Genomic DNA, 16,000 nt, shown 5'->3' on the forward strand with positions numbered 1-16,000 from the left:
AATTCTTTTATTTACATATCAAAACACAGGAGTTAACAAAAGACATTTTCATATCAACAAAAATCACGATGCTTTTATTAAAAATCAACTCGTTGGACACACCCTGGGGCACAAGTGACATCCCAGGGTGAGGATCTGCTGGTCCTCCAGTGCCTGGGGGATGTTGTGGATTTGGGATGGTGACAAAACCCCTCCATGGGCGTCACTTGGTGAAGGGAACCTCCCTGTGGGGACTTGTTTTGGAGATGAAGCCATTGCCCATTGGCATTACCTACACTATCTCTGATCACATCTGGATCCTGCATCCCCACGGAGCCGCAGTCCTTCCCAATTCCCTCTGATTCCTTTTCCCCACAGGATTTTGCCTGAGGGGCTGTGGATGAGCAAATCCCACAAATCACATCTGCGTGGGAGAACAGCACCTGCCACACCAAAAATCCCTTGGAAATTTTACCTATGGATGCAAAACCCCATTGTTCCAGTGTTCCTTCACTCTGTTCCTGCTTGGATTTGGCGAGTCCCCAAAATCCCCAAACCCTGGAGAGTTGGCTTGGCATTCCCAATGGAGCCCAAACCCCTGCTGGGATAGGGAGAGGAGGGGGTCGGGTGCATTCAGGGAGATCCCAAAATGCAGATTGTGATTTCAGCATCACTCCCAACACACTTCCACGAGGGATGCTCTCAGCTCCAGGAAACCTCCCAAAAGCAAGGGGATGGAGTGGGATGGGCTCTTGGAATGGTGGGATCAGGGCTGTGGGGGCTTTACACCCGTTACATCCCAGTACAGTGACTTGTCCCTAATATGTCCTGATCTGGATGTGGGAATGTCACCTGATGGCATTAAACCACCCCAGGTTCCCATATCCTGTCCTTGTGGCTGGGACAGCACCGGAGGATGGATGAGGATGGGAAGCTCTTCCCAGCCCCACAAGCATCCAAGGAGGTGGCAGGACTTGTCTTCAATAAACCATCTGAAAAGGTCATTTATTGGTCAATTCAAAGATTCCAAACCAAGCTGCTCCCCTGCAGGAACGAGCGGCGCATTCCCACGCTGCCGCACGGCTCCGTGTCCCAGTGACATCCCGGAAAAGCAGGAGGAGGAGGAGGAGGAGGAGGAGGAGGAAGGGGGTGCCATGTCTGGACATGGCATCCTGAGGTAGGTGCCAGGTTTGTTCCCTGGCTCTCCAGTTCCTGAGCTGGTCGGCTGCCACAGGGATGGAACTCACAGCCGGGGCTTGATCTGCAGCCGTTTGCCTGGAGGGAGGGAAGGGAATGGTGATGGTGGGAAAGGGGGGAGCACAGCTGGATATTCCCAGGCTTCTCCTTGCCTGGTCATGGGAGGGGGTTAAAACACTCGGAAATCGGGAATGTGGGTGGTTCTCCGCCCTGGCAGCACCCACTGGACTCACCTCTGCCACCCACAAGGGAGCTCTCGGAATCCTGCAGGGATGCCCTGGGGAACATTCTCCTCCTTTTGGTGTTGCCTGGGAAGGAAAGGAAGAACAGAGGAGAAAGTCACTGAGGTTGGCTCAGGTCACCTTGGGAATCCCTTGGAATGCAGGTGTAGGAGTCTCTAAAATTCCTCTTCTGTTTCACTTCCCCCTTGGCCATGTCAAGGATGGAAGTGGCTCATTCCCCAAATCCCTGAGCATCCTGAGCTCCCTACAAGTGGCACTCAGAGGTCACTTCCCACTATGGAGCAGCAAATCTGCTGCAAAACTCCCAAGTTATGGGTGAAAAAGAGAATTAAAAAGGATCCAAACCTTCCCACTGGTGAACATCAGGACCTGCTTTGGTGCTGAGATGGAGCCAGGAAGAGCTGAGCACCAGCAGCCATCCCTCCAAGCATTCCCAGCATCCATTCAGGATGCTCCAGGTGATGTCTTCTTGCTGGAACATGATGCTTCCTCCAAAGAGGGTTCTGGATGCTCATGGAGAGCCAAAACACCATGAAGTGCCTCTAGGAGGTGACCTCCTTGTAGGACAAGTCCAGCATCATCACATTGACCAAGGTGGAAAGAGTGAAATTCTCCATTTCAACCACAATGTTGTGAGTACCTTTATGCAGATTCTCCTATTTTCCCTCTCCAAAGGGTTTGGAGAGGTCTTTATGGGGCTCCACGTACCAGAGTGATGGGTGGGAAGGAAAGTGATGGCCACTTGGCCACCAAGATGAATGAGGATGGAAAAAAAGCACCCACAGGTTTAGTGGGAAAAGTTCCCCTTCACTTGGGATTAATGGAGGTGGAGAAGGTCATGGAGAAGATGGAGGGAATCCAGCCCAAACCCCCTCCAGATGTTCTGTTGCCCGTGCTCCTGCAAAATTCTGCATGACACTTCCCAAAAGATGAACCCAGCCTGGATGTGGGACCAAAGACACCTTCAAGCAGCCTTGAGAGCCCAAAGGAGAAAGTTTTTAGGGCAGGGGAGGCAGGACAGGTGAGGACCCAACCATGGGGAGTATCCAAGAGTTTTCCTTCACTTTCCAACTTGGATAAACAAACTTGCTGGGAATTGAAGCCACGCTGGCAGTGATTCATCGCTCTGGAGTTAATTTATGGAAAATAAAGAGGGCTCATTTAGCACCTTTCCACCCTCAGTATAACTCCCATACATCAGCGGGACGCACGGCAGACACGGCGGATCTGGATATTCCTCACCGGCAACTCAGCTGAATCTGGCTGGGATTTGGGAATGGTGACATGGAGCAAAACACCCTTGTGTCCCCACCCTCCCAATTTTTCCCTTTGGCATCCAGACATGTGGTTTTCCCAGCCTGGGATCTGCAAAGCCCAGCCTGGTTGCTGGAATGAGGGTCCAGAGCTGCTGGCTGTCACCTCAAGGGGTCAAAATCAGCAACTCCACATTCCTGCCCCATGGTGTGAGTTATCAATAGGAATGGTGGGAAGAGCTGAATTCCCTTTGGATGAGCCAGGGCAAAGTTCCTTAGCTGATATCCATGAGGCAGCTTAAAGCAGGCATGATTACAGAAGTAGAAATATGGATTTATTTCTTTGGGAGAAGAAGGAAAAAGGTGATTTTTAAATTGACCACAATTAACTTCCTGACTTTTGTACAGAGCACACAGGGCCAAGATACTTCCAAAGCATCCATGCTTGATTTCCAACAAATTCCTCAAAAAATGAAGGTGGGAATGAGAAAATAAACCCAAAATAGGTCATGAGAGGGCTAAACTGGTTCAGTTTTTCCCATTGGATGGAAGGAAATGGAGGAAGGATGGCACAGCCAAGGGGTGAACACCACATCCCAAAAAAACCCCCGGGAGGGAAAACCTGGACCAAACAGGGGTGTCACTCCACTCAACCCTGGCAAAGGAAAAGATATTTTTCCAGTTTTGTGCTTGGGAGATCCTGCAAATGGCGTGATCAATCTTGGGTCGCATCTCCAGCTCCTTCACTCTCTCCCCCCGCGACGCCTTTCCCGGCATTCCGGGAGCAGCGCAATCCATCTTCCAAGGAACCAGGTATATAATTTCTAGTTAGCGAAAGCAACCCCTTTTTCATTCCAGAGATTGAACAGCTTCCGAAGGAGAGGAACTGACGGCTGGATCAAGAGTTTTCCATCGAAACCCAGGCGGTTTTCGCTGAGCTTGTCAGGCTTGTCGGAGAATTAGGACTTCCAGCGCTCTTCCTCCTGATGGAAATCAACATTTATTTTGCCTAAGCCTAAGAAGGTGTCAGGCAGACGGAGAAACTTGCCACTCTTCTCCGGGAAAAAAGAGGGGAAAGGAGGAAATCTAATAGAAATATATTATCAAGTCTGAGGAGTGGACAGTGCAGTAAATCACACTTCAGGTGGCACCATTAGATTTTTCAATAAAACCTGGTTTTCCCCCAGCCGGAGCTGAGAGGCTCCAGCTGCATCCAACAGGGAAGTTAAAACCAAATTTGTTTCATCCAGATGCTGATCCGAGAGGGATTGAAAGTGATTTCAAGGTGGGGAATCCTCTCGGATGAAGGGTGAAAGAAGGTGGGTCTGGGCCTGGGGCCCAAATCCTCTCCCTGCTCATCATTCCTGATCCATGAGGGATTGATTAAAAACTGGGTTTCTCCACAAGGTGGGGAGGTGGAAGGCAGCTGGAGATGCCCCACATCAGGGGTGAAGATTTCCAAACCCCAAAGCAGCAAGATACAGGGAAAGACAACTCCCTTGCAGCTTTCCAAACTTTACCATCCAGCAGGAGAAAAGCTGGAATTTTGTTGGTTTTCCTTCCTCGACAACCTTTGACCTGATGGAATGTTTGGTCTCCGTCATTCTCCCGATGCCAGCAAAGGGTTTCATCCTGTCCTGCATCATCCTCCAGGAAGGTTCAGAGCACCGAGATGCATCCCAGTATTTCCCTGCTGGATGCTCAAGGTTTAACACCATGAGGAGAAATTCCCTCCAAACACACTTTCCCTACTTATTCCCAGAAGAAAAATATCCTTTAACCCTTTCCAGGACACCTCAGGGGAGTCCAAAGGCTGAATCTGCCTTGGAATGGTCTTTTCCTTTCACTGCCAAATGCTCCTGGAGACATGTGAGCTGGGAAATGCCTTTATATATTTTTTTTTTAATTAAATAAAACTCGACAACAAAAGATGGGGTGTAAAGCCCAGCAGGAAGGGCTACATCCCAGAATTTCTCACAAATGGTTTTTCATGTGGAAAAAGCATATAGGGAGATATGGATATTATATATATTGGATCTCCTTGGCTCCATCCTGCACTAAATCCATGTGGTGACAACCTGCACTAGAAACTCATCCTGCTGCTCTTCCACCCAAAACTTTTGCCACAGGTGGATGAGACCCTAAAAACTGAGTCTAAATGCACCCATCCCTCAAAAGCAGGACAACACGGATCCATCAAATTTCTTCATGGAAAGGGCTGTCAGGTATTGGAAGGGGCTGTCCAGGGAGGTTTGGAGTCCCTATTCCTGGACATGTCCAAGGAATGATGGGATGTGGCACTCAGGGCTCTGGTCTGGTGACAAGGGGAGGATTGGTCACAAGTTAGACTTGATGATCTCAGAGGTCTTTTCCAACCTCAATGATTCTGTGATCCTTCCATCTCCATCCCCTACATCCAACAGGCACCTTTGGGCTTGGGATACCTTCAGCCTTTGGGGTGCCACAGATGACTCAGGTGTTGCTGGAGGCTGGATTTGAATCTCCTCATGTCCTGGTGTCCCTGAGTAGCTCCCAAAGTCAGAAACTTCACTGTGATTTAATTTCCTTATTGCAAAGCATCCAATTTAGAACCTGCCAAGTCTCGTTCCTTTTCCAGGACTGAAATCTTTTTCTTTCATATTGAGTTTTTGCCCATTTTTTCATGGAATCCTAAAATGGTTTGTACTGGAAGGGACCTTAAGGACCAATTTCCATGGGCAGGGACATCTTCTCCTAGTCTGGGTTGTTCCAAGCCTCATCCAAACTGGCCTTGAACACTTCCAGGGATGAGGCATCCACAACTTCTCTGGAAAACCTGTGTCAAGGCCTTACCACTCTGGAGATGTCTGCGACCACAAAGAGAAATCAATTCCCTGTATTTTATCCCCATTGCTTCCTCCCAAAAGGAACAAACTGCACCAAGTCCTGCTGGGGTCAAAGTGATGCCAGCTCCTGTTATTCCAGGACAATCCCTTCGTGTCCAAGCCCTCCATCCCCAACCATGCAGATGCTTCAGGGAAAGCTCCAGGGCATCTTCTGCCACTGACTCAACTGATCAAAGACTTGGTTGCCTCACTTGGCTACCAAAAAAAGTTCTGGAGCAAAGATCTGCTGGCAGAAGAAGCACTGAAGAAGATGCTGAAGGCAATGAAGATTCCATGGGACCCAAGGGGAACTGGCCACATCCACATGGAGACTGGCAGCACTGGACACCTTCTAAATTAAACTGGGGTTGTCCTGTGCAGGACCAGGAGTTGGACTTGACAGTGCCTTCTAAACTGAGATATTCTCTAATTCTCACATTCCTGGAGCTGGGAATGGTTGGACCAAGCCCCGCCACCAAGGCGGCGGCGAAAGTGGCAGTTCCCTGTTGGGGTCATCTCAACCACGGCGAGAAAAGAGGCGAAAATCCACAAAATTCCCAAACTTATCCCTCCAGAAGTAGAAGCCGTAAACAAATCCAGAAGCCGCCGCACCTCCCCGAATTCCTTGGAAGCCGAGGCGGTTGAGCGTGCTCAGCGGAGCCGTTAAAAAAGACTGGAGTGAGCATCTTCCATTAACGTTACGACCGTGAAATATGACAATAAAATGACGGCCGTATGGTCCCAAATTTGCAGCCCGCCGAGCTGCTCGGGGTTTATCGTCACTCAAACGTGCAGAGAGCTGTAAAATGTTTACAGAAAGGGTTGTTTGCGGCTATAAAATCCTCTTTTCTCTCCTAAACAAGGCTGAGCGGAGCCATTTACAAAGCCCGGAATGTTCATCGGGGGAGAGGGGAACATCTGTTCTCTCCAGGAGTTTGCAGTGATCTTCTCGAACAAATTAACTAATATGGGTGCTTTCTAATTAAATTAGCACTCGATTGGAATGGTTTGCATTGGTGCAATTAGCGCGGGGAGGCCAGTTAGGCTCCAGCACAGGCGATTTAACTGGAAGGTGAAATATGGAAAAGCCCATTACCTGGAAAACAGGAGTCAGAGGGGCAGGGAAGCCTGTTCTCCCTCTGGCTCCATGCTCCTGGGTGGATAACACAAGGTGAAGGATGGGATGCCACCAAAACCACTCCTCCCATTTGGGATGTTTGGCTGGGAGCAGTTGGCTATCGCTGTGCTGCATGGATTGGCTTTTTGGAAGCTGCTTGGAAAGCACCAGCGCCCTCAAATTACAGAATCCCAGAATCATTTAGGTTGGAAAAAACCTCTGAGATCAGCCTTTATCCGATCACCACCTGGTCAACGAATCACTCTTCCAACCTCGATTTCCAGGCTCCTCTGGAGGGTTGGGAACACGACAGTGGCTCTGCTCCATGCACGCAGAACACATCCCTCCTTTCCAGTCCCCTTTCCCTATATCCTGAACCCAGACCCCCACTGAGACCCTGCAAGCTCATGCTGTTGCCCACGCTGGTCCTTAAAGGTCATCTCCAAACTCCCTCCCTTGCCCCTCCCATGTTTTTTCCTCATTCCTCTTGCATTTCACTGGATTAAAAGGGCATTTTCTCCAATTGTGACCGTTTAACCAAGGAATTAATCTCATTCCTTAATGACAACCTGTCCTCCTCCTTATTTACCATCCCGATAATTTGTGTGTCAACTTCAGGCTTCACAAGCACAAATCCAACATTATCGCTGGCACAGCTGCCCAGATCCCACCCCCAAATCCCACCTCAGACTCCAGCTATTTCCTAGAGGAAAAGAGCTATACAAGGACTCATCCTGACCACCTCCTCAGCTCCAAACTCAATCTCAGGATTACCAAATATTCCAAAGGAATACAGGAATATTGGAAGGGATCCACAAGGGTCATGGAGTCCAGTCCAAGTGATGTGGCCACCTCAAAGCATTTGGTCCTTTAGAAGCATCAATCCCATGTTCTCTAGGAATGGTGGCCAGGGCTCCTCTTATCCCATTGGATTTGGGGGTTCCCAGGTACTGGGATTAGGATGAGATCCAAGGATGGGCAAACCCATGGATCAACATTCTCATGTCCAGACTCAGCACGTCATCGCTTTGGCAGGGAAATTGCTTCATCATCAGATAATTTTACAGCCATCTGCAATTCCTGCCTGGTTTTCCTTTCCCATGGATCCTCCAGCATCTGCTTTCCCAATTCCATGAACCTCCCTGGGCAAAGGAGCACAGAGGGATGAGTGCCCTGACCTCGTAGCTGCCAGCTTCACCCAGTCTTCCTGATGACATTCCCAAATGAACCAGCTCCTCCTCCTCATCCTCCCACCCAAAACGCCTGGAACTCATCCTCCCTTGGATGCACACACTAGAATTAAGAGGAAAGGGATGCCCTTGCTCATGAGTTACTCCCAGCTGCCAAGTGTACTCCAAGGCATTTCAACAGTCTTCCTGTCCATGAATTAATTGTTCCAACTTCATCATGGAGACAAAAATCCCGGTTAAATCGCTGCTTTAGGAACACTTCCCAAGATCAAAAGGGAGTTGAACCAGGGCCAAGGAAAAGGAAGAAGGGCAGAAGAAATCCCTGGAAAGGGAAGCTGAGTGTTTCATTCTGTGTTGTGGAGAGGAACATTCCCAGCTGGAATGGTCCCCTCGATGTGTCCACCACCCTGTGGTTCAACAGCACCCGCACTCATCTGTGACTTCGGGAATATGTTGCTAATCCTGGGAATTCTCTTTCCGACAGCGTTAAGGCATCTCAGCCCTCCCTGGCTTGAAGTGACTGAGCCAGGCACAGCCTCACAGATTCTTATGGATGATCCTGTAAATGCTTCAGCCTGGCTTTTGCAACGGAATTCATCCCTTATCCCAGTGGGATCCTGCTCTGGCTGCATGGAAAGCAGGGATCGAAGATGGGAAAGGCTCACGTTGAGCCAAATCTTGTGCCAGCACAGCTGGCAATGGGAATTTCATCGTTACTCCCACAAAATATTGTGATTTTTGAGCCCATTCCCCTGGATGGTGTTCTGGAGATGAAGCTGCACATCTCTCTGGAGAAGGATGGGAGAAGAAAAGGGAAATGTGGAGCATCATCCAGCCAAAAATCTCCCACTCAGAGCTGGGAAGAATCAGGCACAATTCCGACCTCACCATCTCCATCACCTCTGCTCCTGGGGGTGCATCCCTGGAATACCTCAAAATCCCATCCCTTTAGGGATTTTCCCATGGAAGAGCTGAAAGAGGAGAGGAGGAACCAAGGAGAACACTGGAGAAGCAGAAGCTGCTTGCTCTCATGTGGCAGAATTCCTAAAAAGTTCTGCTCATCCTAAACCGTGTATCCCAAAAATTTTACTGATTTCCAAAGTAGATAATCCCAGACGAACAGTTCTTCCTTCAAATTTCCAACCTGCAAACACTCCACCCCACCTCCCACTGGAATGTTTTTATTGGAAAGCTTCCAAGCTATTTCCTGCTGGGAAACAGGTGTGATGGATGGTCCAGAGGTCCCCCAGAGGCAAAGCATCCTTGCATCCCACTAAACACCTTCTCTATAGGGCAGTGATGTGATTCCATCATGGAAATGAGACCGGATTCATCACTGGATAATTTACAGGATAAGGAATGAGTTGATAAAATAAGAGGACAAAGTCCTGACACAATTTTGGGAATGTACACAAGGATTTGTGTCCAGATGGGAATCCTGACTGCCATCCCAGTTTGGACTCCCAGTCTTAACTGGTTTGGTGACTCACAAAGAACATGGATCCCATAAAAAATACGGAGAACAGCAGAGAATAACTTTTTTCTTGGAAAACCAGAGCAGCTCCAAGTGGAGGACGTGAATCCTACCTGGTTCATCCTCTGGCTCGTCCTCATCCCTCTCCTCTTTGCAGCCCAGGGAACCGGGAGATTCCGGGGATCGGAGGGAGATGAAGGATGGCAGCTTTTGCAGGCAGCTGCTTGGCTTGGGCTCCTCCTCTTTCCAAAACTTCACCTCTTGCTCTCCACTGGAGGGTCCAGGAATTTCCCCGTCATCCTGGAGCTGAGCTGGATCATTCCTGCAGGAATGGGAAAAACAACAAGGAAAAGTAAAACAATGGCAATGCTGGACAGGGCATCATATGCAATGGAAGAGGCTTGGAGCTCCCAAGTATCCATCCAAGGACATGCTGTATCCTTGATTTCCCTGGAGCCAGCACAGATTCAGCTGGAGTTTCTCCCTCCCCACCTGGATTCCCTGTCCTGCACTTCCCTACAAGGTTCCCAGCTCCTCAGATTCTTGTTCAGGTGCTGGGCTCCTGTTTGTGATCGAGCAGAGGGAAGGGGAGATGGAAGGCGTGGGGAGCTGGGATGGCTTGGAGGTGTCCTGCTGGGCTTGGCTCATTCCCAGACCTGCCACTCTCTTCCAAGCTAACTTGACACTCCAGCTCCTTTGACATCTCCCATGACGGTGCCAATAAAGGAAAAAAACAACCCTGGAGCAGCTTCCAAGCTGGGGCATGCTCCCTTCCCAGCGGAGGATGCCAGGAGCCTCCCAACCAGGCAGGCCTGCACTCATTCCTCCTTCCCTAAAAAGAGCAAGGAGCTATTTTACACCTCGTTCACACCGGGAACGTGAGCTGGGTGTCATTCCAAGGCTCTTCTGTCACCAGGGATAAGTTCGGAGAACCCACGGAGCTGCTTGTCCCCCTCTGCTACCTTACAAGGCAGGGCCAGGATGAGGCCCAGGCCCAGACCAAGGAGGATTCCAGAAGCATGGACCAGCCTGGCAAAGCTCCCAGGTCCCTCCCTTTCCATCCCACCTTCACTCCCACCTCCCGCTGCAAAAAGCCATGGAGAAGCCACGCACCCAAATCCATCCTACCTCCTCCCACTGAGAAGGACTTGGAGATTTTGGCTTTTTAAAGCCAAATTTCCATTTGGCTTCAGTTTAAATTCCATTGGGATGTTGTCCTGCATGCAGGACTTGGGAGTTAGGGCAGATGGTGTGCCAAGCTCAGGAAAATCCTGTGAGGATGAGAATGGACACATCCATCATCAGCCTGTGGCTCCACCCTGGCACCCAAAAACATCAGGGAGAGCTCAGAGAGCTTCCAAGGATTAACCAAGGGCTCAGTCCAGCATTAAACTTTTCCAAAGCCTCTTATCTCCATGTCCATCCTCATTTCTGATTCTCCTGCCCCTCCATGCCATGGAGAGGGCTCAGCTCTGCTCTCCAATATGGATGTACGGAAGAGGGATGATGTTTTCCTGTTTCCCACATAACTATGGATAACCTGGACCCACTTTCAGCAGTGGAATCTCCATGAGGACTCCTCCATCTCCAAGAGGAAGATCTACAAAAGCCTCTAAGGTTCCTGAAGGTGCTAAAGCCCTGGATGGCACATTCCTAAGGGTGAATCCACTCTTTTCTCTCCATCACCTCTTCCTCAAGCATGGACACTGCCCATCCCAGACGTGGCTCCATCAGGAAACACCCCAGTGACCCACACCAACACATCTTAAAATAAACCAGGATACAGACATAACACGCATGGAAGAGGAAAAATCTGGAGCAGGTTGGGAAGAAAACTGTTAAATGAAGCAAAATGAGCTCCTTCCTACCTGCCTGATGCCTCCTGGATCCGTCTCCACTTGGAAGGGGGGTTGTTGTGGTCTCCATCACCTCCAACCTGCTGTGGGTGACGTCTCTTCTGAGGGTGCAGAAGTTTGCACCGGGCACCCTTAGGGCAGACCCCCTTCTTGGCAAAGTCGGGACAAACCAGCGTGTGCTTCTTCTTGCACTGCCAAGGAAAGAGGAAGCAGAGTTGGAAAAGGCAGGGAAAACCCTGTGGGAGCACAGGAATCCACAGCTGAGCTCCTTCAGGTGGCACCAATACCTTGCTAAAGGGAGAGAGGGATGGGTTCGCGTTTCCTTCTCCCTATCAAAACAATATTCCAAGAAAAAATACTACTAAAAATAATATTCTAGTCTGGTACATTCCACATCTGCTCAAAGTTTTCCAAGTGCTTGATTTTATGGATTCAAACCACCAAAGCAGTGATTAACCCCTGGAGAAGTCCCAAGGAGATTATTTGGGCTGGAGAAGCTGGTTTTGGAGATGACACAGGGTTTTGTTGTCCCAGACACGCTTGGAACTTGGGAAAGTGCAGGGAACAGCCAGAACAAAATCCTTTTAGGAGTTATTTTGGGATTGCTGCCCGGACCAGCCTTCTGAGGAAGATGGAAGAGGGCTGGAGCTCAATATGCTCTTCTCAAGGCTTGGTTGATGCTCTCCCATCCCAGGAAGCTCAGTGTGCCCATGGAATGGAGCTGTTAAAACAACAGCATTGAGATGTTCATCAATAAAAATGCTCCTGCACTCCCAGCTCTGGATTTTGGCAACTCTCAGCAGCCACCAGTGGTTCTGGTGAGAATGAGGTGTCATCAGTGTCCCAGAGCTTCCCCACAAGGTTTTCTGCTGGGATATGGCACTTTTTGGCAGTGGGAAAGGCAGGAAGAGAGGCAGGCAGGGAAGAGGAGATGCCTTCAGCTGGGACTTCCATCTGGGTTCCTGGGAATGAAGGAAAAAGAACAGCTTCTCTATAATCTCTGTTCCCAGCAATCCAGAGAGCTCATCCCAGCATATCCCAAGGGATGAAAGGTGGGAGCAAGTCCTGGACTCTTCTTAGTCCCATGTGGACTCACTCCCCCCAGGATGCTCCATCCCAACCAGTTTGCCTTTTGCATCACATTGTGACATCCATGGAGAGACAACCCAACACATGTCGCACAACCAAAAATTCCCAACTCCAACATTCATTCCTTTGTTGACCTCCTGGCGTAATGTGGGTCCTTCCACACTTGGATGCCCAAGCATCCCATTCCTCCATGCTACAGACACTCAAATTTTGGGGAAAACAAGAAAAATCCATGGGGAAATAAACACAGGGAGGGTTTCAATACCACCATTCTGCCCTGTTTATAAAAATCCATCCTGCCGACAATGGCGGAAGAAAAATCCATGGGGAAATAAACACAGGGAGGGTTTCAGCACCACCATTCTGCCCTGTTTATAAAAATCCATCCTGCCAGCAATGGGGGATGGAGGTCAGTTCCTGCCCTTTTAATGCAACTTTACTTTGGGGACGCAGGAGCATCTCCCTGTGCTGACCTTTGGGATTAAGCAGGATCCCTGCCGAGCTCTCTCCTGGAAAAGCAGAAGGATTTGGCAGCTCCATCGCCTGGGGCTGAGCGCTGAAGTCGGCGGTGGAGCAAGGAGCTCGTGTGCTGGAGGCTGGGGATGGTGCTGAGCAGCAGGAGGGCTGGGATCCACATGGACACACGAATATGGGCTCAATGGGGGGGACAGCTCGGTGATAGTGCTGCTTTTCCATAAAAAACCCCACATTTAAAACTCCCATTCCTATGATTTTGCACCTCCTATTTCAAGAGTCTGGAATGGGAAGTAACTCTACAACCAACAGGAAACTTGGAAGTAGAGTAAGATCTGAACAGTGCCTGGCTTTGCCATTACTCCCAAATCCTGTGTTTTTTAGGAACATGGAATCATGGAATGCTTAGAAATCATCCTGTTCCAACCCCCTGCCATGGGCAGGAACACCTTCCAATATCCCAGGTTGCTCCCAGCCCTGTCCAACCTGGCCTTAGACACTTCCAGGGATGGGACAACCATAGCTTCTCTGCGAAACCTGTGCCAGGGCCTCATCACCCTCACAGGGAAGGATTTCTTCCCAATAGTCCATCTAACCCTGCCCTGCAGTGAGAAACCACTCCTCTTTTTCCTGGTACTCCATCCCTTGTCCTAAGTACCTTTCTAGCTCTCTTGGAGCCCCTTTAGACACTGGGAGAGCCTCTAAGATCCCCCTGGAATCTTCTTGTCTGTAGGCTGGACATTCCCAACTCTCCCTGTCTGGCTCTACAAGATATTTTCTTCATTTTCTCATTCCACAAGATATTTTCTTCATTTTCTCATTTACCTACAGACAGGATACATGCTGGACCAAAGAGAAAAGCTTGGAAAAGGCGGCAACCAGACAGGAATTCAAACACAGGAATTTCTCCCAAAATATTAGCAAGCAGAAAAGCAAATCCCTCAACCTGATAACTTCTTTTAAAATAAATGGGACAAAATTAGGGAAGAGAAAAAAATAAGGAACAGCCCATTAGGGATTGAAGACTGGAATGAATGCATGGGCAGACCTTCCAAGCCCACCTGGAAAGGACAATCCCAGTGGAGCACAAGACTGTGGAGATGGGCCTTGGTGCCAGGTCCTGGTCTGACCATCCAAAGTTCCTGGAATCACAGAATATTCTGAGTTGAAAGGGACTCCCAGGGACCATCAAGTCCAAATTCTTTCTCTGCCCTGCATGATCCCGGAAAAGGATGTGAAATCCTCTTCTGTAAAGGGGTTTCCAGCACAAAATCGACTTGGAAAGGAGAAGAGCAGGGAAAAAAAGTCCTGACCCCAAAAAGCCACATGGATGCATCACTGCTACATCGAGGAATTATGCTATTTTGGGAAAAGGCCAAGAAGTGTGGCTGTTCCTTCCCAGCAGGGCACCAATTACGGGGTGGGACAGTGCCATGATCCCGACTGGGCACCGGGATCAGGATGTGCCATCTCCTCAGTGCTCCACCCAGCCCCAGCCTCCAAGTGAATCCTTGGAGCAGCCCATGTTTATTGGCTCCATGGTAAAAAGATACTTAATAAAGAAAACAAACCGTGTGCGACTAATCCCGGGGCCGCGTCCCCAGCTCGGGTTTCTAATGGCTTTTCCACACCGTTCTCAGCGCTCCGGCCCTTCTTCCGAAACGCCCCATCCATCCTCGCTGTCCCACAGCTGGGATGGTGAGTCTGGAATTGCCTCTGGAGGCTGGAAAAGCCCCTTCTGTTTATTTACAGTAGCTCTCCTGCTCCTGCCAGATCCGACGTGCCGGGGCTGGGTTTCCACAGGGAATTTTGCTGCCGGCCACGCGTCAGCTGGGGTGAAGCCGAGCGGGGCTGTGGGGTGGTGCTGGGGGTCATCTGATCCCTGACACCTGTTGGGGTGGCTAATTATACCCCCCCTGGGACCCCCGCCAGGCCACAGGTTGGGCCATAAAAAGGGAAAAAAACTCTGGTCCCTTCCACCAGAGAAATGAGAAAACCCCAGAGAATCCCTAAAAAGCCGCAGGGAGGAATCTCACCCCACTCCGGCTCCTTGCCAACATCCCCATGGGCATGTCCCAATCCCAGTCTCCCTGCTGTGGGGTTCCCACCACAGCCTGTCCAGCAACGGTGCCCAGGGTTGGGATGGTGCCCAGCTGGCAGATCTCATATCCAGGACTCCTCCTTGGCTGCCAGGGCAGCTTTGGGTGAAATTCCAGGTGCTGTCAAGGATCCACAAGGCCTTAAATGGTCCAACGGGGCCCAACGTGCTCCAGGAGTGAGACAGGGATGAGGAGGTTTGCAGGGCCAAGCCTTCTTTAGCATGAAGCTGGCAAAGGAGGAGGCAACAACTGGTGGGAAGTCCTGGCCCAGTCTTGGGAATGATGTTAATGAACATTTTCCATGAATAAGCTTGGCAGAAGGGGATGGAGGGTGGGAGGAAGGTGAAGCTGGGTCACTGGGCCAACCAACAACCAACCCACTGACCGTATGGGGTGGGGAGGAGAGATCCCACCCAGCCTCACATTCCTGGCTCATGGGCAGCAGTTTGGCCAGGTTGAACTTCTCAAGTATCTCCAGGCTTAACCTCACCCCCTGCTCCTTTCCCAGTGCTGTGGGACAGCAGGTGACAAGGGCTGGACTTTGATGATCCTTGTGGGTCCCTTCCAACCCAGAATATTCAGTGATTCTGAGATGGCAAAGTGCTGAAGCACTTTTCCCATCTCCTTGGGATCTATGTCCATCCCTCCGTCCATCATGACAGACACAAATCCCACCAACCAGACCTTCAGGAGAAGGGGAGCATTGAAATCCCCAAAACTCAACTGCCTCAACTCCAGTGTTTCCCACTTTTTAAAGCCCTCTTGAGCATCCATGAAGCTCTTGCCGAAGCTATTCCAGGTATCCCCATGGCCAAGCAGTGGGATTAATGGACTGGATGGATGTCAGGCTGTTTTAATGTCCTTCTAAGTGGCTGTTGGGAAGTGATGGCTGGAGGTGCTGGAGCTGTTTTGACGCCGCTCCGAAGTGACAACCAGTAAATGGCTTTTTTCCGATTGCTTTTTTATAATTGGGTGCAGATGGAAACAGCCTTTAAAAAAAATCCCAGCTCCCTGTCATTAAAACCTGGAGGACAATACATCCGAACATCATCCAGACTGGAATAATGATGGACAAATTTAACCAATGTGGTTATCCGAAGGAATTTGCTCCAAAACAAGTTTCTGCCCTCAAAACAGTTTGCTCAGCAAAATGCCTGTAGTGAAGG

The 16,000-nt window shown here is 49.9% G+C and overlaps 1 protein-coding gene across 1 annotated transcript in view; it reads right to left on the reverse strand.

Annotated features, from left to right (window-relative positions):
- Positions 1-16,000, reverse strand: part of ZC3H3 (zinc finger CCCH-type containing 3) — a 129,159-nt gene continuing 113,159 nt past the window's right edge. The window contains exons 10-13 of the mRNA XM_058813620.1: positions 11,185-11,363; positions 9,430-9,638; positions 1,410-1,484; positions 1-1,254 (exon numbers count right to left, since the gene is read on the reverse strand). Coding sequence (XP_058669603.1) covers positions 1,223-1,254; positions 1,410-1,484; positions 9,430-9,638; positions 11,185-11,363 — 495 coding nt within the window. The 3' untranslated portion in view covers positions 1-1,222. The remainder of the gene's footprint in view (positions 1,255-1,409; positions 1,485-9,429; positions 9,639-11,184; positions 11,364-16,000) is intronic.

Source organism: Ammospiza caudacuta, chromosome 1 (genome assembly GCF_027887145.1).
Source record: "Ammospiza caudacuta isolate bAmmCau1 chromosome 1, bAmmCau1.pri, whole genome shotgun sequence".
NCBI classification, from domain to species: domain Eukaryota; kingdom Metazoa; phylum Chordata; class Aves; order Passeriformes; family Passerellidae; genus Ammospiza; species Ammospiza caudacuta.